The sequence below is a fragment of the Loxodonta africana genome, chromosome 20 (genome assembly GCF_030014295.1).
Source record: "Loxodonta africana isolate mLoxAfr1 chromosome 20, mLoxAfr1.hap2, whole genome shotgun sequence".
NCBI classification, from domain to species: domain Eukaryota; kingdom Metazoa; phylum Chordata; class Mammalia; order Proboscidea; family Elephantidae; genus Loxodonta; species Loxodonta africana.
In genome coordinates this window covers 4,480,785-4,505,362 of record NC_087361.1, presented here as the reverse complement: position 1 = coordinate 4,505,362, position 24,578 = coordinate 4,480,785, and the positions used below count along the sequence as shown (strand labels likewise).

General features: G+C 39.2%; 1 protein-coding gene across 10 annotated transcripts in view; it reads right to left on the bottom strand.

The window, feature by feature from the left end:
* Positions 1–1,066: 1,066 nt before the first annotated feature.
* Positions 1,067–24,578, bottom strand: part of CD47 (CD47 molecule) — a 74,202-nt gene continuing 50,690 nt past the window's right edge. Inside the window, exons 6-12 of one of the 10 annotated variants that reach the window (XR_010318686.1) lie at positions 23,509–23,601; positions 22,910–23,002; positions 21,040–21,108; positions 17,673–17,704; positions 16,521–16,545; positions 15,876–15,908; positions 1,067–3,301 (exon numbers count right to left, since the gene is read on the bottom strand). Coding sequence is in view for 4 of the 10 variants with exons in the window: in XM_064273009.1 (XP_064129079.1) it covers positions 3,297–3,301; positions 15,876–15,908; positions 16,521–16,545; positions 17,673–17,704; positions 22,910–23,002; positions 23,509–23,601 (281 nt within the window). In the remaining 6 variants the exon portion in view is untranslated. The remainder of the gene's footprint in view (positions 3,302–15,875; positions 15,909–16,520; positions 16,546–17,672; positions 17,705–21,039; positions 21,109–22,909; positions 23,003–23,508; positions 23,602–24,578) is intronic. The other 9 variants (XR_010318683.1, XR_010318685.1, XR_010318682.1 and 6 more) reach the window with 9 other exon arrangements.

Below are 24,578 nucleotides of genomic sequence, written 5' to 3'. Positions count from 1 at the left end.
ATAAAAGCTTCCCGTTCACTCTCTTAAAAGTTACTTGGATTATCTCTATAGCCACTGAAAATGACTTAACAAAGGACCCCAGTGGGCGATGGCTGTTAGTGATTTTGCAAGTATGACACGTGTAAAAAACTAATATTGCCAAACAAACTTTCAATCAAATGAAATACAATAAAAAGATACAGGGTTGCTCAGCATCATTTCTCCAGTTTCCAATAACAGATAAAGAAGTGCCTGTTTCCATGCCCGAAAGACAGGTCTCCATTTCTGAATACCCGCCTCAGGACAAAAGGGATCTGTAAGTTGATATGGAGCTGAATTCTTACTGGTCAGACGGGGGGTAAACACCACTCGTGGAGCCTCGTTAACTCAAACTGTGACTTGGCCGGTCGATTATTAAACAGACTACAGCATCCTGAAAAGCGCAGTATTTCCCTTTGTCAGAGAGCCTCACCGATTCCATTCCGACATCAACAGGACTTTAAACAGAACAGACCTGGAGTTTCCAGGTGAAAAATCATCACCTTGTAAGGTTTCCAGAATCTGTAAAATTTGTCAAAAAAGAACACTCTCTAGCTCACCCTATTACAAACTGCGGGGAATCTAATTACAGCCAACTCTCAATCATCAAACTTACGTACTGAGAGTCTAATGTATGCAAAGCACTGCGAGAGAAGAGAAAGGAAAAAAAAAGTTCTTGCTGTGGAAGGAATTTTAAAATTGACTGGGAGACACAAATTAAAAACCAACAGAGCTAAGCAGAGAGAGACGACGCACAGGACAGGTGAGGGGGAGACGACAAAGGCAGCCAGACAGACGGAGGGAGATGGCAGAGGAGAGCCGGTGAGGAGGAAGGCCTGGTGCAGAATGTTTTGAACGGGAGGAAAATTTTCATTTGGCCAAAAGGGCTGGAAAAGTTGTTGCAGAAAATGACAAATGGCGTCACTCCAAGAATGTACAATAAATAAAAATGAAGGGAAGAGTCGACAGCAAAAACTGGCATCAGTGAGTAAAACGCAGATTGTGGAAGAGAAATGATGCGCCAAACATTGTTAGCAATTTTCATTTGGTGTGACAGAAAACGGGGAGCCATCACAAGCCTGAGTCACGGAGAATGAACCGGCCCTAAGATGCCCAGCAAGATGATCCTGCTGCTTTGGCCCCTTTTCCAGAGACGCTGATACTGGAAGAGCTGACTGCATCTGGCATTCTGCCTGCTACCTTCTGAGGGCATGGTTTAGGGCAGTGAATGCCTCAAAAGACAGGCGGCATTACACAGGAAGCAGGGGCTGCATCATTCCCACAACTAAACCCCAAATAATGGAGTACACTGCATGTTAAAAAGTACTTTAGTTTATAAAAAAATGTTACTATAAAGATTTTCATACCTGACTTTTTCTTAATAAAGAGTAGGAATTTGGATCTATTTCAAATCCATCTGCTTTTTTCCTCCTTTCATCAGAACTGATTTCCAAAGTAACAAACCATGTTGGCAAAACATAAACATCTTCAGAAGAAAAAAGAACAGCAGGAGACATCAGATTTACGTAAGGGAATACAGCTCCCTCCACATGTGCTAATATTCTGGACAGCGACACAATTAGGGAAGAAAGGTATTTTTTCTTTTTCTCAAGCTGTCTCCATAGTGTGTTCCGCTTTTGGAGAGGCATCAGCAGGTCATTAAATTTGGGTTTGGCACGGACAAACCACTTGGTCCCAACATGAAGTACAACAATTAACTTGGCATAAAAGAGGCACATGAGAACATTCGGTGGACTCAGAAATAACTATTATTAAAGCAACTACAAACATGAATGCCTTATTACTACACAAACAGGAAGAATTACTAGTATTTTAAGAGGGTACTGGTGAGCAGTGAAAAAGCTTGACAAGTTACCTAGAAGTTCTTTAAGTTTTAAAAGTGATCAAATGTTTGAGTCAAATGTAATTTCACCCAAAAAAGATCTTTATTTTTTGTCATATTTTTACTAGAAGCATGGAATTCACATTTGCTCTTCTGTAGGTACCCCACTTTGTCTATACAGACAATGCATGTGCCTATCTTACACACACACAAACACACACAGATGAGGTAAAAAACCAGTGCTAATAACCTAAAAGTACTCCAGGCGATCACAACTGCCAGAAGGTTAATCTTCTCTAGCTAAGGTAGGAATGTGGGGGTTTTCTTTCACCTTTCAATCTCAGAGTAAGGGAGTACGAGGCAGGACTACAGGAGGGAGGTTGAGTGTTTTTCATGCAACAGAGACACAACAGTAATAAAACCACCCTGGCAAGGGCCGGCCTGTGGGCCTGTTGGTGACACACATTATGCTGCCATGCAGAAGACTCATAGCTCGAATTTCAATCTTTGTTTTTCATGCCCTGGGTCAGAGAAGAAGTGAAGAAATACTGCAGATTTTGCCTTCAAATCAGAGGAAGGGAATACATGTTATAACCATAGCCATTTTTGCTGAGAAGTGTTAACACAGTGCCCTCAGAACAAGTTTGGCTTCTTTCTGCAACTGTTGCCACCATGTCCCTGGACCACGTTCAAAGAGGAGAAAAGGGGCTACGTCTTGTACAATAGAAGCAAGGAACAGCAGGACAAGAAAGGGCTCAAAGGGTTGTGCAGATAAAGAAATCACATCCATCAATAAAAATACCCTCAACTGGAAAGGATCTGTTATACTGTAGGCTGAAGGAGAAATGTACAAATGGCAACACCCAAGAATGAAGCCCACTATCTCCATGGGTATCACATTACACACAGGTGGCATAGAAGATATTCCCAACCAAATTCCTACCTGCACATAAATTCACTACTCCCTTGACCCAGAAGTGGCAGGCATGTAATCCAGCTAACACAGTATTTGCCAAAGCTGCTGTGACCCTGAATTTCAATAAAACCCACTGTTTTTCACAGACATTCGTGGACATCACCAGGTTGGGGCTCAGTAATTTTCACTTTGAACCAATTTCAACAGATGACTTCACGTCAGGAGGCCCTAGAATCTGAATGCATCATTCTTGGAAGTTGTCTACTCTATTTTGCCCTAACTGAATAAAAATAAAAATAACAAAACAAAACAAAAAACTTGGTCTCAATTGGGCAGACAGCACAAATCATAATCCTTTTATTAACTAAATTACAGTTTCTTTGAATGAAAACTTAACCAGTTAATTTTCTTGTCTTCTCTTCCCCAGTAGTGAGTCATGAAGGCCATGGTGCTCAGCTACAAGTGTACTCCTTTAATGTCGCACCAGTCTTCACATCACAGTCCATCACTCCACTTCAGTTATTCTGGGAAAGTGAAAAATGAACATGTAAACACTAGTCATGTCTATTTCCTATGCATTAATAAGTTGATACGTTTAAAAATTGGGCATCATTTCAGATATACAGTATCTAGAAGAAAAATAAATAACACACAGATCTGCAAAGGTCAGAGACATAAACCAGGGAAACCATTACTGTTTTTAGTGTTAATATGTAAAAGGGCAATGTCAAGTAAAAATAAAAATCAACACAGTTTAATAATTTCCTTTGAAGGGCCAAAATCAAAGCATTAACCCTACAACTCAAACAGAGAGCAGCAAAAGAAGCCCTAGGGTACCAGAAGAAAGCAAATAATAAAAATCAGAGAAGAATTAAATGAAATTGACAATATAAAAACAATTCAAAGAGTTAACAAGACCAAAAGCTGCTTCTTTGAAAAGATTAATAAAATCGATAAACCACTGGCCACAACGACAAATGAAACACAGGAAAGGAAGCAAATAACCCAAATAAGAAATGAGATCCGTGATATCACAACAGACCCAACTGAAATTAGAAGAATCATAGCAGAGTATTATGAAAAACTGTACTCTAACAAATTTGAAAACCTAGAAGAAATGGGACAAAATTCTAGAAACACGCATCCTACCTAAACTAACACAGAGACAGAACAACTAAATATATAACAAAAGAACACAATGCAAAGGTAATTAAAAAACTCCCAACAAAAAAAACCCCTGGCCCTGACGGCTTCACAGAAGACTTCTACCAAACTTTCAGAAGAGTTAACACCACTACTACTAAAGGTATTTCAGAGCATAGAAAAGGATGGAATACTCCCAAATTCATTCTGTGAAGCCAGCATAACCCTGATACCAAAACCAGGTAAAGATGCCACAAAACAAGAAAATTACAGACCTATATACCTTATGAGCTTAAGATGTAAAAATCCTCAAAAAGATTCTAGCCAAAAGAATTCAACAACATATCAAAAAAATAATTCACCATGACCAAAAGTGGGATTCATACCAGGTATGTAGGGATGGCTCAACATTAGAAAAACAATCAATCTAACCCATCACATAAATAAAACAAGAAACAAGAACCACATAATCTTATCAATGATGCAGAAAAGGCACTTGATAAAGTCCAACACCCATTCATGATAAAAACTCTCAGCAAAATAGGAAAAGGCAGCGAATTCCTCAACAATAATAAAGGGCATTTATACAAAGCCAACAGTCAACATCACCCTAAGCGGAGAGAGTCTGAAAGCACTCCCCTTGAGAACAGGAACTAGACAAGGTTCACACAATGGAATAATATGCAACAATAAAGAACAATGATGAATCTGTGAAACATAACATGGATGAATATAGAAGACATTATGCTGAGTGAAATTAGTCAGTCCCAAAGGAACAAATATTGTACGAGACCACTATTATAAGAGCTCAAGAAAAGGTTTAAACACAGAAGAAAACATTATTTGATGGTTATGAGGGTAGGGAGGAAGGGAGAGGGGTATTCACTAACTAGATAGTAGACAAGAATCATCTTAGGTAAAGGGAAGGACAACACACAATACAGGGGAAGTCAGCACAACTGGACCAAACCAAAAGCTAAGAAGTTTCCTGAATACAACCAGACACTTCAAGGGACAGAGTAGCAGGGGCAGAGGTCTGGAGACCATGGTTTCAGGGAACATCTAGGTCAACTGGCCTAACAAAGTTTATTAAGAAAATGTTCTGCATCCCACTTTGGTGAGTGGTGTCTGGGGTCTTCAAAGCAAGCAAGCGGCCATCTAAGATGTACCAATTGGTCCCAACCCACCTGGAGCAAAGGAGAATGAAGAACACCAAAGACACAAGGAAAATATGAGCCCAAGAGACAGAAAGGGCCATGTAAACCAGAGACTCCATCAGCCTGAGACTGGAAGAACTAGATGGTGCCTGGCTATCACCAATGACTTCCCTGACAGAGAACAAAACAGGGTCCCTGATGAAGCAGGAGAAAAGTGGGGTGCAGAACTCAAATTCTAATAAAAAGACCAGACTTAATGGTCTGACTGAGACTGAAGTGGCCCCAGAAGACACGGCCCCCAGACACTCTGTTAGCCCAAAACTAAAACTATTACTGAAGCCAACTCCTCTGGCAAAGATTAGACTGGACGATAAGACATAAAATAATACTAGTGAGGAGTGTGGAGTGTGCTTTTTTTTTAAAATTGTGCTTGAGGTGAAAATTTACAGAGCAAATTAGTTTCTCACTCAACAATTAATACACAAATTTTTTGTGACACTGGTTGCCAGCCCTACAATGTGTCAACCCTCTCCCCTTCTCTACCCTGGGTTCCTTGTTTCCATTTGTCCAGTTTCCCTATCCCTTACAGCCTTCTTTTTTTGTTTCTTTTTGATTCATTTTTTCCCATTGTACTTTAGATGAAGGGTTACAGAACTAGTTTCTTATTAAACAGGTAGTCCACGACACGTCAACAGTCTCCTTTCTCAACCTTGGGTTCCCAATTACCAGCTTTCTTGCAGTCCTTGCCCCAGGGCTGGTGTGTACCTTTAATCTCATTTTGTTTTATGGGCCTGCCCAATCTTTGGCTGGAGGCTGAACCTGAGAAGTGACCTCCTTACTGAGCTGAAAGGGTGGTCAGGGTCCATCCTCTGAGGGTTTCTCTAGTCTCTGTCGGGCCAGCAAGTCTGGTCTTTCTTTTTGAGTTAGAATTTTGTCCTACATTTTTCTCCAGCTCTATCCAGGACCCTCTATTGTGATCCCTGTCAGAGCAGTCAGTAGTTGTACGGGACTCTGTGTGGTGGAGGCCATCGTAGATGTGGTCCATTAGTCCTTGGACTAATCTTTCCCTTGAATCTTTAGTTTTTCTTTATTCTTCCTTGCTCCCAAAGGGGAGACCAGTGGAGTAACCTAGATGATCGCTCACAGGCTTTTATGACCCCAGACACTACTCACCAAAGTAGAATGCAGAACATTTTCTTTACAAACTATGTTATGCCAACTGAGATAGATGTTCCCCGAGACCATGGTCCCCACAGCCCTCAGCCTAGCAATTCGGTCTCTCAGGGAGTTTGGATGTGTCTATGGAGCTTCCATGACCTTGCCTTGTACAAGTTGTGCTGGCTTCCCCAGTGTTGTGTACTGTCTTACCCTTCACCAAAGTTACCACTTACCTATTGTCTATTTACTGTTTTTCAATTCCCACCCGTCCCCTCCCTCATAACCATCAAAGATGGCTTCTTTCTTTCTTCTCTGTATGTAAACCTTTTCAGTACAGTAGTGGTCTCATACAATATTTGTCCTTTTGTGATTGACTAATTTCACTCACCATAATGCCCTCCAAATTCATCCATGTTATCAGATGCTTCACAGGTTCATCATTGTTCTTTATCGTTGCCTAGTACTCCACTGTGTGTATGTACCATTGTTTGTTTATTCATTCATCTGTTGATGGGCATCTAGGTTGTTTCCATCCTTCTGCTTTGGTGAACAATGCTGCAATGAACGTGGGTGTGGATATGTCTTTTCATGTGAGGAGTCTTTATTTCCCTAGGATACATTCCTAGGAGTGGGACTGCAGGATCATATGGAATTTCTATTTCCAGCTTTCTAAGCAAGTGCCATATAGTTTTCCAAAACAGTTGTATCATTTTGCATTCCCACCAGCAGTGCGTAAGAGTTTGGATCTCTGCGTAGCCTTTCCAACATTCGTTATTTCTTGTTTTTTTGATTTGTGCCAGTAATGCCAGGGTGAGATGGTATCTCATTTTCATTTTGATTTGATTTGCATTTCTCTAATGGCTAGTGATCACGAGCATTTCCTTATGTGTCTGTTGGCTGCTTGAATGTCTTCTCTGGTGAAGTGTCTGTTCATTTCCTTTAACCGTTTTTTAATTGGATCGTTTTTTGTTGCAGAGGTGTTGGATTTTCTTGTAGATTTTAGAGATTAGACCTTTGTCTGATGTATAATAGCCAATTTTTTTTTTTTTTTCCAGTCTGTAGGTTCTCTTTTTGCTCTTTTGGTGAAGTCTTTTGATGAGCATAAGTGTTTAATTTTTAGATCCCAGTTTTCTAGCTTATATTCTGGAGTTTATGCGTTGTTGGCTATGGTTAGGATTTGTATGCCATGTATTAGGGACTCTGGCATCGATCCTTTTTTTCTTCTACGAACTTCATAGTTTTTGGCTTTGTATTTAGGTCTTTGATCAATTTTGAATTAGTTTTTGTATATGGTTTGAGCTATCGGTCCTCTTTCATTTTTTTGCAAATGGACATCCAGTTTTGCCAGCACCATTTGTTAAAAAGACTGTCTTTTCCCCATGTGATGGACTCTGGACCTTGTCGAAGATCTGGTGACCATAGGTGGATGGATTTACATCCGGGCTCTCAATTTTGTTCCACTGGTCAATATATCTGTCATTGTACCAGTATCAGGCTGTTCTGACTACTGTCACTGTATAGTAGGTTCTGAGGTCAGGTAGTGTGAGTCCTCCTACTTTACTCTTCTTCTTCAATAGTGCTTTACTTATCCAGGGCTTCTCCCCTTTCCATATAAAGTCAATGGTAAGTTTTTCCATCTCTTTAAAGAATGTTGTAGGTATTTGGATAGGGATTGTGCTGTGTTTGTAAATCACTCTGGGTAGAATTGTCATTTTCACAATGTTGAGTCTACCTATCCATGAGCATGGTATGTTTTTTCATTTATGTAGATCTGTCTTGGTTTCTTGCAGTAGTGTTTTGTGCTTTTCTTTGTATAGGTTAGTTAAATCCCTGATTAGACTTATTCCTAAGGATTTTATTATTTTAGGGGCTATTATAAATGGTAGTGTTTTCCTGATTTCCTTTTCCTTGTTCTCTTTATTGGTGTATAGGAATCCAACCGATTGTTGTATGTTTACCTTGTATCCTGCCACTCTGCTGAATATTTCGATTAGTTCCAGAATTTTTCTTGTGGAGTCTTTTGGGTTTTTTATATATAGTATCGTATCATCCACAAATAGGGACAGTTTAATTTCTTCATGACTAATTTGGATGCCCTTTGCTTCTTGCCTTATTGCTCTAGCTAGGACTTCCAGCACAATGTTAAATCGGAGTGGTGATAAAGGGCATCCTTGTCTTGTTTCTGTTCTCAAGGAGAATATTTTCAGCCTCTCTCCATTAAGAGTGACGTTGGCCGTTGATTTTGCACAGATGACCTTTATTATATTGTGAAATTTTCCTTCTATACCTATTTTATCGAGTCTTTATCAGGAATGGGTGCGGGACATTGCCTTTGCTGTGTCGATTGAGATGATAAAGTGATTCTTTCCTTTTACCTATGTGGTGGATAACGTTGATAGATTTTTCTAATGTTCAACCATCCTTGCGTACCTGGTATGAATCTTAGTTGGTCATGGAGTGTTATTTTTTTTTATACGATGCTGAGTTCTATTGGCTAGAATTTTGTTGAGAATGTTTGCATCTGTATCCATGAGAGATATTGGTCTGCAATTTTATTTTTTGTGGTGTCTTTGCCTAGTTTTGGTGTCAAGGTCACGCTGGATTCATAGAATGAATTTGGAAGTATTGCTTCCTTTTCAGTGTTCTGAAATACTTTGAGTAGTACTGGTATAAGCTCTTCTCTGAATGTTTGGTAGAATTCTCCAGTGAAGCCACCCGGACCAACACATTTTTTTTTTCTTTTTAACCTTTTCAATCTCTTCTCTTGTTATGAGTCTGTTCAGATTTTTCACATCATTTTGTGTTAGTTTGGGTAGGTAGTGTGTTAACGAATTTGTCTATTTCCTCTAGGTTTTCAAATTTGTTGGAGTACAGTTTTTCATACTACTCTTTTATGATCCTTTTTATTTCAATTGGGTCTGTTCTAATGTCTTCCATTTCACTTCTTATTTGGTTTATTTGCGTTCTCTCCTGTTTTTCTTTTGTCAGTTTCGCCATTGGTTTGTCGATTTTGTTGACCCTTTCAAGGAACCAACTTTCGGTTTTGTTGATTCTATTGTTTTTCTATTCTCTATTTCATTAATTTCTGCTCTGATCTTTATTATTTCCTTTCTTCTGGTGGCTCTGGTCTTCTTTTGTTGCTCTATTTGTTCAAGTTGAGTAGGTCATGTTTTGATTTTGTCCCTTTCTTCTCTTTTGATGTGTGCATCTATTGCTATAAATTGAACTCTGAGGACTGCCTTTGCTGTGTCTCAAAGGTTTTGGTATGATGTTTTTCATTCTCATTTGATCCTAGGAATATTTTTTATTCCATCTCTGATTTCTTCTAATACCCAGTGGTTTTTTAAGCAGAGCGTTATTCAATTTCCACGTAGTTCATTTTTTTTCCCTTGCTTTTCCCGTTGTTAATTCCTATTTTGCTTGCATTGTGGTCAGAGACAATACTTTGTATTATTTCAATGTTTTGGGTTTTGTTGAGGGTTGCTCTATGGCCTAAGGTGTGGTCTATTCTGGAGGACATTCCATATGCCCTGGAAAAGAATGTATACTTTGCAGCTAGCTGTTGGGTGGTGTCTTAGTCATCTCAGTGATGCTATAACAGAAATACCACAAAGTGGATGGCTTTAACAAAGAGAAATTTATTCTTTCACTGTCTAGTAGTCTACAAGTCCAAATTCAGGGCGCCGGCTCGAGAGGAAGGGTTTCCCTTTCTGTTGGGCTCTGGAGGAAGGTCCTTGTCATCAGTTTTCCCTTGGTCTGAGAGAATTTCTGCACAGGGACCCCAGGTCCAAAGGACATGCTCTGCTCCCAGCACTGCTTTTTCTTGGTGGTATGAGGTCCCTCTGCCTGCTAGTTTTCCTTTTATCTCTTGAGAGATAAAAGATGGTGCAGGCCACATCCCAGGGAAACTCCCTTTACACTGGATCAGGGATGTGACCTGGTAAAGGTGTTACAATCTCACCCTAATCCTTTTTAACATAAATTACAATTAAAAAACGGAGGGCAACCACAGAATACTGGGAATCATGGCCTAACCAAGATAATACACACATTAAAAAAAAAATAAATTTTTTACACACATTTTGGGGAGACATAATTCAATCCATGACAAGTGGAGTGTTCTATATATGTCTATGAGGTCAAGCTTGTTGCTTGTGCCCTTGAGCTCTTCGGTATCTTTGCTGAGTTTCTAGATGTTGTCCTTTACTGAGAGCGGTGTGTTGAAGTCTCCTACTATTATTGTGGAACTGTCAATTTCTCTTTTCAGTACAGTTAGAGTTCGTTTTATGTATTTTGGAGCCTCGTCATTGGGTGTGTAGATGTTTATTAAAGTTAAGTCTTCATGATGGATCATCCCTTTAATCACTATATAGTACCCTTCTTTGTCTTTTATGGTGGATTTTATTTTAAAGTCTATTTTATCTGAGATTAGTATTGCTACTCCTGCTCTTTTTTGGTAGTTATTTGCTTGATCTATTTTTTCCATCCTTTGATTTTTAGTAAGTTTATGTCTTTGTTTCTAAGGTGTGTCTCTTGTAGACAGCGTATTTCTGAATCCTATGTTTTTAAATCCATTCTGTCACTCTCTGTATCTTTATGAGTGCATTTAGGGCATTTATATTCAGTATAATTATTGATAGGTATGAGTTTACTGCTGTCACTTTGTAGTGTTTTTTGTTTGTGGTGCTGACATTTTCTTTGTTCCGCTCACTGTTCTGTGCTGAGTTCCTTTTGTTTGTGGATTTCTTTTGTTTTTAGACACTCTGTTTTTCTTCTTTATTTTGATGAGTAGATTTCTTAACGTTCTTTGTGTTTACCTTGAAACTTATCCTTATCTTCCTAGGTTTGAACCAGTCTATTCTTACTTGCTATTGCCTTGCCTTCCTTTCCATTAGAACGTTCTATACCTACACTGTTTATTCCCTCTTGTATTGTTCTGACATTGTTGTCATTTACAGATTAACCTCTTTGGTTCCCTGCTGCAATTCTTTTGGTTTTGGATAGCCTTGAGAGTTCATTTCCTAGGTTGGTATCTGGCTGGTACAATCTTGCATCCTAGATTCAGGTTGTGGTCTGATGTTTGTTCTCACACAGAAGAACTCCCTTTAATAATTCTTTTAAGTTTGGTTTGACTTTTACATATTTCCTTAATTGCTGTTTATCTGAAAATGTCCTAATTTCACCATCATATCTGAATGTGAGTTTTGCAGAATATATTATTCTTGGTTGGCAATTTTTTTCTTTCAAGGTTTATATATGTCATCCCATTGCCTTCACGCCTGCGTGGTTTCTGTCGAGTAATCAGAGCTTAGTCTTATTTTTTCTACTCTGTATGTGACTTTTTGTTTTTCTTGAGCTGCTCTCAGGAGTTTTTGTCTTTGGTTTTAGCAAGTGTGATTATGATACACCTTGGTGATTTTCTTTTGGGGTCTATCCTACATGAGCTTCTTAGATGGTCAGATAAATGATCCTCTCTGTGTTTTCTGTTTTCTCCTGCTGTTTTGGATCTCTGATCACTCTCAAATTTTTGCTTTTGATTGTATCCCACATAGTTCTTAGGGTTTCTTCTTTTTTTTTGTTGTTGTTTTTCCTCAGAGTTGTATCCAAGTATTTGTCTTCAATTTTGCTGACTCTATCATTACTTCAAACCTGCTCCTCAACCCTTCGATGATACTGTCCATTTCTGAAATCTTGTTCATCTTTTGGATTTCTAATTGTCATTTTTGTATGATTTGTAGTTGTGAATTTCTTTTGGCATTTTGTTCATGTATTGTTTTCCTGAATTCTCCCATTTTTTTTGTATTTTCCATTAATTTTTCTGCCTTTCCCATAAATTTGTCTATTTTTCCTCATTCTTGTCTGCTTTTTGCTTCAACTCTTGATAGCTCTGAATATTAGAGATTTGAATTCCCTGTCAGGTAGTTCTAGTGCCTTTTCTTCTACTGGATAGTCATCTGGAGTTTTATTTTGGACACCTACTGGAACCATCCTATCCTTTTTTTTTTTAATATGTTTTGATATTGTCTGCTGTCTTTGGGACATTGAGTAGTTATTTTCTCCATTTATTGACTGTAGATCTGTTTGTTTCATCCTGCTTTTTTGTTTTATTTGGTTATGTCTGAGCAGGCGGGCTGTCCGTTCTTTTCTGTTTACTTCTCTGTGGTCATACTTTTCACCTCCTTGTCCAATGGGCAGGGCCAGTCACTCAGCTATGGTGCAGCAGGGCAGGTCCAGCTGAAGTGGAGGGGCCGGGATGGGTTGTTTGCGGCATGTACTAGGGCTGACAGGTCCAGCTGGGAATCAGTGCTGCACAGGGTCCAGTAGGCCATGCCTGTGCTGCCTGGGAGTGTAGTGTTCAGTGTATGGTGCAGGCAGGCAGGAAGGAGTGGGGAGGTTGTGATGTGTGTAGCTAATATGGGTATGGGAAAGAGGAGAGAGAGGAGAGAAAAACTGGAGCCAAAAGAAACAAAGAGTACTAGGGAGCTTGCCATTGGAGTGGAGAGATGAGAAACCAAGAAATGGAGAAAAACAAAAAAAAAAAAAGGAAAAGGAAAAAGAAAAAAAAACAGATAAAAATTTGGGGAAAAAAAAGAAAAAAAAAGGAAAAGCCCCCAGGTGTCCTGCTGGTGCAGCTGCAAAGACCAGGGAAGTTGCTTTCAGGCTGTGCAGTATACCCTGGCAGAGGGAAGTACAGATGTCACATAGCACTAGGTATTCAGGAGACAGGAAAAGAAGTATAGAGAGAGGAGAACTTAGAAACGAAGACAGGAAGGAAAAAAGGGAGAAAAAATAAGAAAGAAAAAGAAATGCCCGCAGGGGTTGCACAGACTGGGGAAGTAGCTCCTAACCTGTGCTGTGCTGCCAGCTAAGAGGGGCTCCCAAGTTGTGAAAAGAAAGAAAACGAGTAGGCCCCCAGTTGAGCAGTGCTTCAAAGGTTTTTAAGGAGAAGCAAAGATGGCACATGGAGCCAGGTGAGTGAGAGAAAGGAGGGGGAGGTGGTGGGAGGCACAGAAAAAACCAAAAGAAATGGAAAAAAGCAATATCAGCAACAGACAAATGGCACTCAGGGAGCCAGCCAGTGTGGATGGGGTGAATTCAAGCAGCCCAAGGCTGAAGCAGTTGGCTTCTGGCCAAGAGACTGCAGTCAGTGGGAAGCAGAGGAGACCAAGGTGGTGGGGGGAGGGCAAGGCTGAGGGGTGGAAAAACATATATTGCTGGTTACCAGGTGCTCTGTCTCCTGCTAGAAACTTCATGAAGTTGCTTTCCTGTACTCCCTTTTCGCTGATGTCTGATGTGGGTGAGGTGAATCCAAGCGGTATGGATGCTGCACTTCCTGGCCGGCCAAGCCACCACTACCAGCAAGGAAACCCGGAGGTAGAGCAGTGGGGAGAGGATGGAGCGTCAGAAAGTGTGTATCGCTGGTTACTGGGTGTTCTGTCTCCTGCTGGGAGCTCTGTGAAGCCGCTTTCTTGAGCTCCCTGTGTGCCAATCTCTGACAAGAGTCCAAGATGGCAAATCTGTGCTGTGGTAGCTGATAGGGGACCTCCACAAGTATCTCTCCTTGCTCTCTGTCCTCTGTCAGTTTCTTATTCCATTCAGTGTTTGGCTGAGTTTTTATCTCTTCATTTGACACTTTAGGTTTCAGGAATGATGTTTGTCTCTGTTTTACTTAGTTTTTCGGGTCTTTGCTGTGGAGGCACAGTGTGGTGCTTCTGTCTATGGTGCCATGTCGGCTGGAAGTCCCAGAAGTGTGCTTCTTGCCTCAAGTAGACACATGAGACTAAGTGGGTAGCTCCTGTCTAGAGGCGAAATGAGAAGGTAGAGTGGGACAGAAGCTGGTTGAATGGACATGGAAAATACAGGGTGGAGAGGAGGAGTGTGCTGTCACATTACAGGGAGAGCAACTGGGGTCACATAACAATGTGGGTATAGGTTTTTCTATGAGAAGCTGACTTGAACTGTAAACTTTCACTTAAAGCACAATAAAAAAAAAAAAAAACTCCTTTTGCTGGGTTAGTGAGGAAAAGCCAAGAGATATTGATTTTTCAAAACAAGATATTGATCCTCGAATAATGTTCTATTACATTCACTTTCCATCTGTATCACTCAGTCAATGTAAGTGAAGTAAACTTATGTTTGGGTCCACGTGAAATATGCAATGCCAAGTACCTTGAACCTCATTCACTGACATGGCAATATACACTGTGAGCACTGAGCAGGTGTCAGTAGAAAGAACCCACCAGAGAGACATTAAAAAAATCAAATTTTGATCAGTAAATAATAACAAAATTTAGGGAACTTCAAAGGTCATCATAGATTTCATGTGCTACAAATACACAAACATTCAAAGCAAAACTGCTTTATAGTATTTCCACACACAGTGGTTAAAAAAAGTCATGTCTAAAGGGAGTCTATCAAAAGAAGAGACACTCAAGGTTCTTATATTGCTTTTCTGAAATAGAGAAAAGGGGCTTAGTTTCTTCATACGACTACAGAAGAATGACACCACAGTAGGAAAAGAAAGAACAAAGAAAAAATACAACCGCAGAATGTAAACATGGACAGACCACGCTACAAAGCCAGCCATCAGCAGTTCTTTTTTTAATGTCTTTATTCCTAATAACTCCAGTTCTTTTTCAAGAGAGTGGTGACTTAGATAACAAAACAAGCATTTCTGTAACAAGGGCTGTGACATGGACCTGCAAAAGTGGGAGCATTCTATGATTTCTTGTTGAACACAAACCTAAACACTGTTTGCAAATTAATCCACCGATAGGTGATCGGAGTATTTTTAATCATATACAAAAATTAACTGCACTCAGGGGAATACAGCCTCCTGCACTGAATGCTGCACTTGGCTGTGGAGCTAAGGAGTTAGGTCATGGACTTTAAGACAGCGAAATGTAAGTTGACCATTTAAAATACAAAAACAGCTATTTACAAGATCAAGGTATGACTATAAATATTAAAGGCATGCGGAACTTTTTCGTAAGAACACAAACATAATTATTAAAATATGACCAGAACTGAAGAGTCATAGCATATCAATGTAAAATCAGAATGAATGCTTGTGGCGCTCACTATCTCAGACTAAAGTATCTTTAAAGTATCTTTAGCTGCTAACAAACGTATGTCTTTGAAATATTCAATAAAGGTTAAAAGTTATCATTAGCCCAGGTTTCCAAAAAGAAAAGAGAAACAAAAGCTGGATTAACATCTCTATTTTTTAAAATCCTCTTTCTCAAAAGGTTAGAACCACGTTCCCGCTTAGAAAAGCAGAGACATTAAGTCCTCACAGGTCACATGCAACAGAAACACCAACACAAACAAAAGAAACTCTGTCAAAATGATAAAAGATTTGTGCCAGATTTACCTATGTCTTATAAAAAGCATTTTAAAATTACAGTCACAAGACACTGAATCTCTCAGCTGTGAGCTATATGAATGGTTTAGTGACACCCTGTAACTTTTATTTTCCTAGTTTTATAAAATTTTAAAAAACAAAAAATTTGAATCTTTATGATTTGACAGTGTCTCTTTTAGTTAAAATTTTAAAAAAGGCCATACTTTCAAGAAGCTATTTTCTTTTCTGTGCCCATATTTTAACCAATCTAAAACTGTAGGTACATTTTATACTTACCATCATTCATCATTCCTTTCGATTCCTTAAACGCTAAGAATTAGTAACAAGCCAAACAAGCAGTTAGTATGGTTCCACAATAAGAAATCAGTTCTAAATAAACAAATCTGCAGCAATATCATGCTAACTGCTCCACAACTATATGGACAAATTAATTTTAAGGCTATCATTTTATTATAATGGGTCTCGCACACACAGCCATCCTCCAAAGATTCAGTTGGAAACACAGAACTAGATTTAGGAACAATGTGAGAAGTTTCAGTCTCACTTTGTGGTGATGGCCTATGTCTTTCCGAAAGTTATAAATCAGGAATTAAAATTACTTGGGATTATTCTCTACTGGGGGTGTTACACTTCATCTTGGACAATACAAAAAGTGAATGGTACTCTTGTCCAAATATTCTGTGGCTGGGGCAAGCAACTACAGGTGACACACAGAACAGTGACTTTTTCTCAGAGGTGACAATGTTACAAAAGCAACACTCGTAATTCTTGATGAGTAATCAGGAAAAGGTTGGGTCAAGGAAGGGGAGAAACAAGGTTCTTCTCAAGGCATACATGGAACATTTTAACGGCTTTGGGGACCCATTCGAACCACCATCTGGTGATGGGTCAAGCACATACAAGTCTGGAATAAGCACGTACCATTAAGGGGTTCCTCTACAGCTTTCTGGAAAATATTTAAAATATGTTTACATAAAAATAGAACTTATATCCTTTTATACTAAAATGTATAAACACTAATATTTCAACTATAAAGTAAGCTGTTAGTCCCATAGTCTGAAAATAAAATATGGCAGTAAACACAGGTTAAAGCAAGCTTGCCAAGTCTAGTTAACAGTTTAATAACAACTAGTTTAATCTCTTAATATCATCTTTCTATGCAGAATTTCCACCCCACTCTGCCTACCCAGCTCAAAAAAATTGTTAAGGGCAAACGTAAATAGCAACAACAGAATAAATAATACATTTAAACAAGAGATGGGAGCAAAAGAGAGTCATTTTCTAGCCATGCAAACTGAAGTCGAAAACAAAGCAAGAAAATTTGTTAGGATTTAAAGGTCCAAAGGATAAACTACGTCTAACAGAAGCACTTCAAAAGCTGTTGGCTGTCTGTTACCAATATAGCTATGATACCAACCTTTTTTTGAATAATCACCTGCGGAAGGGTGAGCCCCCGCCCTCAGTGCCTTTTAGGGATGCTATACTGAAGCCTGCCAGCCGTGGAAGCATGTGTAACCTCCCCTTCCTGCCACAGACAGGCTCTCACTTTCAGCATGCCAGACTAAGCAAACACGTTCGTATGCTATCATGAATCCTTTATAGGAAGCTGAGTGCAATATAGTCCTTTCTAGACCATATTTCCATAAAATATCTCTGTTTATAAAGGTTTTTTCTTCCTCATTTATCCCCCTCAGTTTATCTCCTAAAGTTGCTCTTTTTCTTGGGATTTTCTCAGATAGCTTATTAACGTATCGAAGATACAGTAAAACTTGCAGTACAGTATTAGGGAAGAAAAATATTTATAAAAGTGGAGGAAAGGGGGAGCGAATGAATCAAATTCAGAATAGATATTTTTCAGCAATAGTTTATTTTATAGATTATAATTTTTTAATGAAATCAATTTAATATAACCTCTCGTCCTTCTTTTTAAGTCTGACATTGTCACTGTGTGTATGCACACCAAATGTGCAACAGGTCCAACAGGGGAGGACACTATATTGGTGTCAGCTTCCTTCTGATCACACATGGAAGAACCATCACTCTCTCCAAAGCCATTAAAAAAATTTCACTTACCCTAGGAGGTGGAGTAGTTGTCTGATTAGGGGCTGATACAAGTAAAAAAATAAAAACATGAATGTAATAAATGAAAGAAGCTAAGGCAATATAATACTTAACTATAAAACAAACTATTGGAGCCAGAGACTTCACTGAAGGACTCCTGGCTTTGTTAACAGAACATTATTGATCATACGCACTGATAGAACAAGTGACGCAAACAATGCCCTTACATGAAACAAACACACACACACACATTCTCTCATCCGTGCACACCATCTCTCCAGTCAAATACACTACTTCTTAAGCTTCTTGGTGGACAAAGGCTGCCATCTCTCCACCCCCAGCGTGGACTCTATACTCCTCCCTGCTCAGCCCAGCCTGCGCAGCCTGAGCACAACAGGAGGCAGCGATGACAGCACTGCCCTTGCTCCATCCCTCTCAGCTCACTGCTCATGTTCCTTGCAGCCTAGTCCTTTTTTCTCATCTTTCTAGTTTTCAGAGCTCCGGATATCTAACCAACTAAAGAAAATATTCGGACCTCTCTGAGTGTATAGAATTATTTTAGACAGTTGGTCATAGCCACAATTGAGTCCTCTCTTCCTTTCTCAGCTTTCTGAGTTACCCTTTGCCCATACTGCCTCTGAATGAAGTGGGTCAGCAAAGAAAGATGAGGGAACACGGGGCATGAAGAGAGTGAAGAGAGGCAAGAGAAAAGAGTTACTCCAGTTAGGTAGGGAAGAAGTGATCATCTGTCTTAGCAAACCTGAATGAGGAGGCCCCATAGCAGCTAAAGTCAGCCCTAACACAGAATCAGAGTCCTACAGTTCTGAAAGCATCAGCTGATTCCATTGCACCCTGGGCTGGATGATAGCACTGGGCAGACCAAGGCAGGCCCCAGGGGACCGTTTTTACTTCCCAGCACCTACTCCAAGGCCGACAGAAATGGGGCTGGTCTTGACCAAGGGCAGCCAATCTATGGGCTAGCCAGAAGCCTACAAGGCTCTCTCAAACAGAGAAAATGGCCTGATAAGATTCTGAAAGGAGAAAGAGGAAACTGGAATGTTGGTGATAGGAGGGAAGGTAAAAAAGAGACAGAGAAAGCAGATGAGCTTTGAGCTTAGAGTTACGGGTTAGAAAAAGCGATGAGTGAGTGATGAGTGAGAAGATATGAACAGGATAAAAAATATGGACCTAAAGGAGAGAGTGAGCTTGCTGGCTAGTAGGAAAAAAACAAAAACAGAGGAACTAACTATAATGGACAAAAAGGTACTGATTAAGTTTTGTTGTTGAGAGGGCAACATGGCCGCTTAATTCTCAGAAAAGCACTGGATACTCCAGTTCTTAAACTATATACTCTTCCATCTCTGTGAGGCCCAGTTACTCATCTACTCTCAGAAGAGTCCTGTGTGTTACGGCCATGTGTGGCTTTAAAATAAACCTTCCTTACTGAATCCAACTTGCGGGGAGGGATTTTGATTCTTGCAGTCAAAGAAGAAGGCAACCTCTTTTTAAAACAGTATGGAGTAAAATGGGTTGGCAATACAGAAGCCCCACATCCAGCAGCCTCCCAAATAAGCCAAGTAGAATTATTAGGGATCACCATGACAGTTATATGTATATACAACCCACTTCAACTAAACCATGCCCTGTATCTACTTCTACAAACGATTAGGGAAACTAAACTTCTAATTGGTAATGTGAAGGGTCAGAGACAAAATTTGAGTTATAGCTCTAAACTCACAAATTTATTACCAGAATTGATATTAAGGATTGCCAAGTAACCCCTTCCCTTCCCTAATAATGTGTAAGGAATAGTTTCGAAGTTCTAATTCCCAGGTCACAGGAACATCCTACCTGGAGAGCCCACTTGAAAAAAGAGACTGTGGAAGAACAGTGATTCAAGGGGATATCAGTCAGGGGGACCCAGCAACAAGCGCCCATCTTCAGAGCTCGGCTGTGGTCTCGCTGACATTACAAAACTAAACAGTGCAGAAGTTCGTTTCACTGAAGTTAATCCTTTCCAACAGGGATACAACCCCAAGTGAGAACAGAAAAACTGATTTATCAGCCTAAGGTAATGACAGCCAGAGTTTCTGTGAACCATAAGCCTTGGGCATTGCATCTGAGCCTCGTTTGCAATGCTGCTTCTTGGCACAGGCCTTGATTTGCTCTTCTCTCCCTGAAACACTTGATCATAAACCTATTTCTAGGTTTTGAATTTTCAGGAACACTTTTTCTAGTGGTACCAGATTCACTTCTTCACAACAATGGGAAAGAAAATATCACTGACTTTTATATACGTACACACACACACACACACACACACACACACACACCATATCATTCTAAAATATCTGCAATGTTATGGTAAATGTGGTTTCTGACAGCTACTAGATTATATGCCTTTGTACGGAGCTAAGGAGCCCTGGTGGTGCAGCGGTTAGGAGCTTGGCTGCTAACCAAAAGGTCGGCAGTTCGAATCCACCAGCCGCTCCTTGGAAACCCTATGGGGCAGTTCTACTCTGTCCTATAGGGGTGCTATGAGTCAGAATCAGCGCGACAGCAATGGTTTTTTTTTTGTTACTGAGCTAATAGGAGCCCTGGTGGACAGCTCTCAGCCGCTAACCAAAAGGTCAGTGATTTAAACCCACCAGCTGCTCCGAGGGAGAAAGATGTGGCAGTCAGCTTCCGTTAAGATCAATCACAGCCTTGGAAACACTATGGGGTAGTTCTACTCTGTCCTATAGGATCGCTATGAGTTGGAATGGACTCAACAGCAGTGGGGTTTGGTACTGAACTAACTGGTAATGGCTTTAAGAAATGAAAGTGTTAACTTATACAGGTTGCAATGAGCTGGAATCAACTCGAGGGCAACTTTTTTTTTGGTGTACATGTAGTAAGCCCAACCTTAGCGAGTTTAGTTAGTTCCTCTTATTTATATGTTCTGACATTTATTGTTCCCAGTCCCTTATCTCATTTTATAAAATTAAAATGCTTCCAATAAAACAAAACAAAACAAAAAGTACCACAGTTAAAAAAAAATTTAAAAAGTCCACAGAAAATGAAAGTAAAAATTCTACTCTTTAACAATTAAGGCTACAAATTTAAATTTTGAAATAATAAAACTTAAAATTCTCAAACATAGGAACATTAACTCTTTTTTTTTTTTTACTATCTGAGGATTTCACTGTATTTAGTTCAACACACATTTATAAGGCTCTTCTAAAAGATAGCATCTACAATGAATGAGAATTATTTCAGAAATTTACAATTTTTACTTCCTGATACAAACGCTCAAATTTGCAACCTTAATGTTACTGACATTTGCACATTTAAATTACAGAAGAAAAAACACATCAATTTTCCTGGTCTACTACATTACCTAAAGAGCAACTTTTCTGTACCTTTTCTCTTCTGGCCCTTCAACTGACCGAAGGTGTGCCTCTCAGCTCTGGCATTAGACAAGGTGTTTGAAAAGTTAACTTAGAGTATTCTCAAAATGTCAATAAAATTGGACTAAATTCTTATACATAGAACAAACGAGCTGGAATTGACTTGACGGCAATGGGTTTTTTTTTTTTTAACTAGGTTAAAGAACAAAAATAATTTTATGATCTTTTCAGGATTTTGCTTTAATTCAATGTGAGAACAGTAACGTTTTTAATTATACAGCCTTCTTAGGGATGTAACTTATGGAGAAGGGAGAGAAGCATGGTCAGAGGGTGGCAGCTAGGCAGCACTTCTGCCCACCTGAGTCAGCGTCCCCAGGCCTGCGGCAACTGTACCACACATCATTCTTTGCTAGACAAGGAAGGCATGTGGAAGCACGGGAAGACAATGAAGGGCAATACACATAATGAGGAAAAATAAGGATAAAGAGTTGCCCGTGAGTCAAAGACACCCAGCACTATTTCATAACAATTGTATGAATCCTGCAGGTTGCGTACTGTTCCCAGGGACTCACGTGAAGCAACAAAATCAGCAGTGTCATCTTTGAAAACAAGACACACGGCATTTAGGTGGCTCCACAAAAACAGAATACGCATCAAGCTTCCTGACGCTCTATCGCCACAAAACGAACGCCATTCGCTAAGTCCTCCTTGTGTTTCATGCGCTTATCTTGCATGAAATAAAATTTCATTGGGAAACAACTCTGACTTACAAACACATAAAAAGTCGGTAGACTGTAGTTAAGTATTTTAATTGTTTATCTAAGAAACACTAGTAAAAGAAATGAGGACAAAGAATAGATCACAGAATCAAACTAAATCATCACTCACCAAGAGCTGAAGTTCACAAATAAAGGGTAAAATTTCTTTGGAAATATTATGCAAGTCATATGGGAAATTATTTGACTATAATAATTCAAGTTTTACATCAAATTTTAGAAACACATACAGTAAAGTTCACCAAAAGCAAAGTGAAAACTGGTTTTTTATACCATTAATTTGAAATTTTTTATTATTTTGACAGACGTTAAAGAGTTTGCTTTACTTTATACACAAGGAAAAAAAAGGGGAGACTAGCGTAAATGAGATTGTAGGGAACTATTAAAAACACCTATCTTTACGTATGTGTTAAAAATAAGAATATATCTAGGAGTCTGTTATTTGAAACTTGGTAGATTACATACAAACTTTAGTAACAATGAAGCTAATTTCACACTTAGTAAGAACTGACTTTAAAAGTAGTAAAAGCCTAAAATTTGAAACCCAATGTTGTTATTATACTGGTTTTAACTAAAAATGTTTTAAAGCCATGTTTCAGAGGTCACTACCATTTAAATTAACAAAAATGATGGTTTTTGTGTTTCTTTTCCTTTCTACCTAGGGGACCAGGTCTGTAAATAGTCTGCAAGGAGAAGAACAACTGGCAAGGAAATAGGTCTCTGCAAAAGAGCTCTATCATAGCAACAGTGGGCCCGTTAAAGATGCTTTTCTGTAACAAAGTGGCTCCTCAAATATCTCTCTGCATAACTAGCATAAGAAATTGATACAGTCCAAATAGAAAGCCATTTTCTGTTAAATTAATTTATAATCTAAATTTGTCATTACTTCATATGCTATCTATCCTCTTGACTCAAAATCATTCCAATTTTATTATTTGAAAATACAATAGTCTTGATTTTATTTTCTCATATTTACAGCCATCAATACATTTCTTTGGCCCTAAACTGTAAGAACCAACCAGAAGCGTTTTCAAAGTAATACGTTTGAAACTGGCGTAGGCTAACGAAAGTAAGATCAACTTACCCACAAATTTCATATAAACTAGTCCGAGTAATTCTGCTAGAGCTATGATACCCAAACCTGAAATCAGAAGAGGGCCCTGCACTGGGACGCACTCTGTAAAAACAAACGGAACTTCATGTTAGAAGTTCACAGAACAACAACTAACATTTTTAAAAGATTTAACAGTAACAGCAATAATATCAAGTCTGTACGGAGATTAATTCTTCTTCTAATTATCAAGAAACAAAAATTATCTACATGTTTTCATTATTATTAACTCAATCAGTACGATGACTCCAAATTATTCAAGGAAAAAAAGCCTTTGTTTGCGTAACACTCACGTTATTACTCCAAGACTAATGGAAAATAGGGTGTAAAGCTTAAGTTTGCTGCTTTAGGCTCCAACTGGGGCCTGATTATTTGAAAAATTCTCCCACAAACATAGGCATAGCGGTTTGGCTGCAAAAACAATCGGCCCAGAAGTTACGTACAGCCAATATTCTAACAGCAATGTGGAACACACTATTCTCAGTGGGGGAAAAATGGAGTTACAAATGAAAAGCTCCATCCAAGAGAAATCTCTAGTAAAACAAATTGGGACAACAGAAGGTGACTCTTACCGGAGACACAGAGGCTGAATCCAACCACAGCAAGTACAAAGCCCAGCACCTGAAGAATCAATATGGCAATGGCAAAGTAGTTCATCTCAAAGCCTGCGGGAGGGAAAAGGATATAATACAAGTGTGTTAAGAGTATTTAAAATTCAAACACTCCTACTTGTGTTTTGTGCAATCAAGAAAAACTGTTGATCTTGGAGTTCCTTGTCAGATAAGAGAACCAAACCTGTTGCCGTTGGACTCACAGCAATCCTACAGGACAGAGCAGAACTGCCCCACAGGGTTACCAAGGAGCAGTTCGTGGATTGGAACTGCGACTTTGTGGTCAGCAGCCATAGCTCTCAGCCCACTGCACTGCCAGGGCTCCCCTTTTCAGGTAGTAGATGCTTTTTCTGTGACCCAAACCTTCCACATAAGTAGCTCCAGGTTCACACTCATTCAGCAGCATTTTGTTTGCGGTCAGCTGAGCTGGACTGGTAGTTTCTACCCTAAATCCTACTGGAACTATGCTGCTTTCACCACACTCCTGTGTCTGACAATATGAATGGCTATCATACATGGTTTCTCCACACGCATGTAACACTGCTCTGGCGGAGGGAAGCATTATGCAAATATGCCGTTTGTAAACATCATAACCTCTACCTTGTACATGTGTAAGATCTTTGATTTTCCAACAAACCAACAACTTTCCAATGTACAGCAAGCCAGGGATAGGCTCTAAGACAAAAAGTAAAGTGTGCAAACAGAAAAAATACTCTTTAATAATGATAATAAAAATATGCTAGTGATTTACTCCCAAAATGCAGCGAAACTGATACGGGTCATAGTTGGATAGCCACAGCGATTTTCGTTAAAACACTGTGCTAACGTTTGCCAATAACTATACAGAAATACATTATTATTTGTGATTCATAACCCTGTTTTTTTATAGATTTAGTCTTTTTTAATGCAGAGGGTTAGCAAAAGAAGAGAAATGGCGTGTTTAACACCTACTTATAGCGTCAAAACATTGAAAAAAGAATATAAAGAGAATCATTAAGCAATTATATGGCATAATTTAAGATCTACCGACT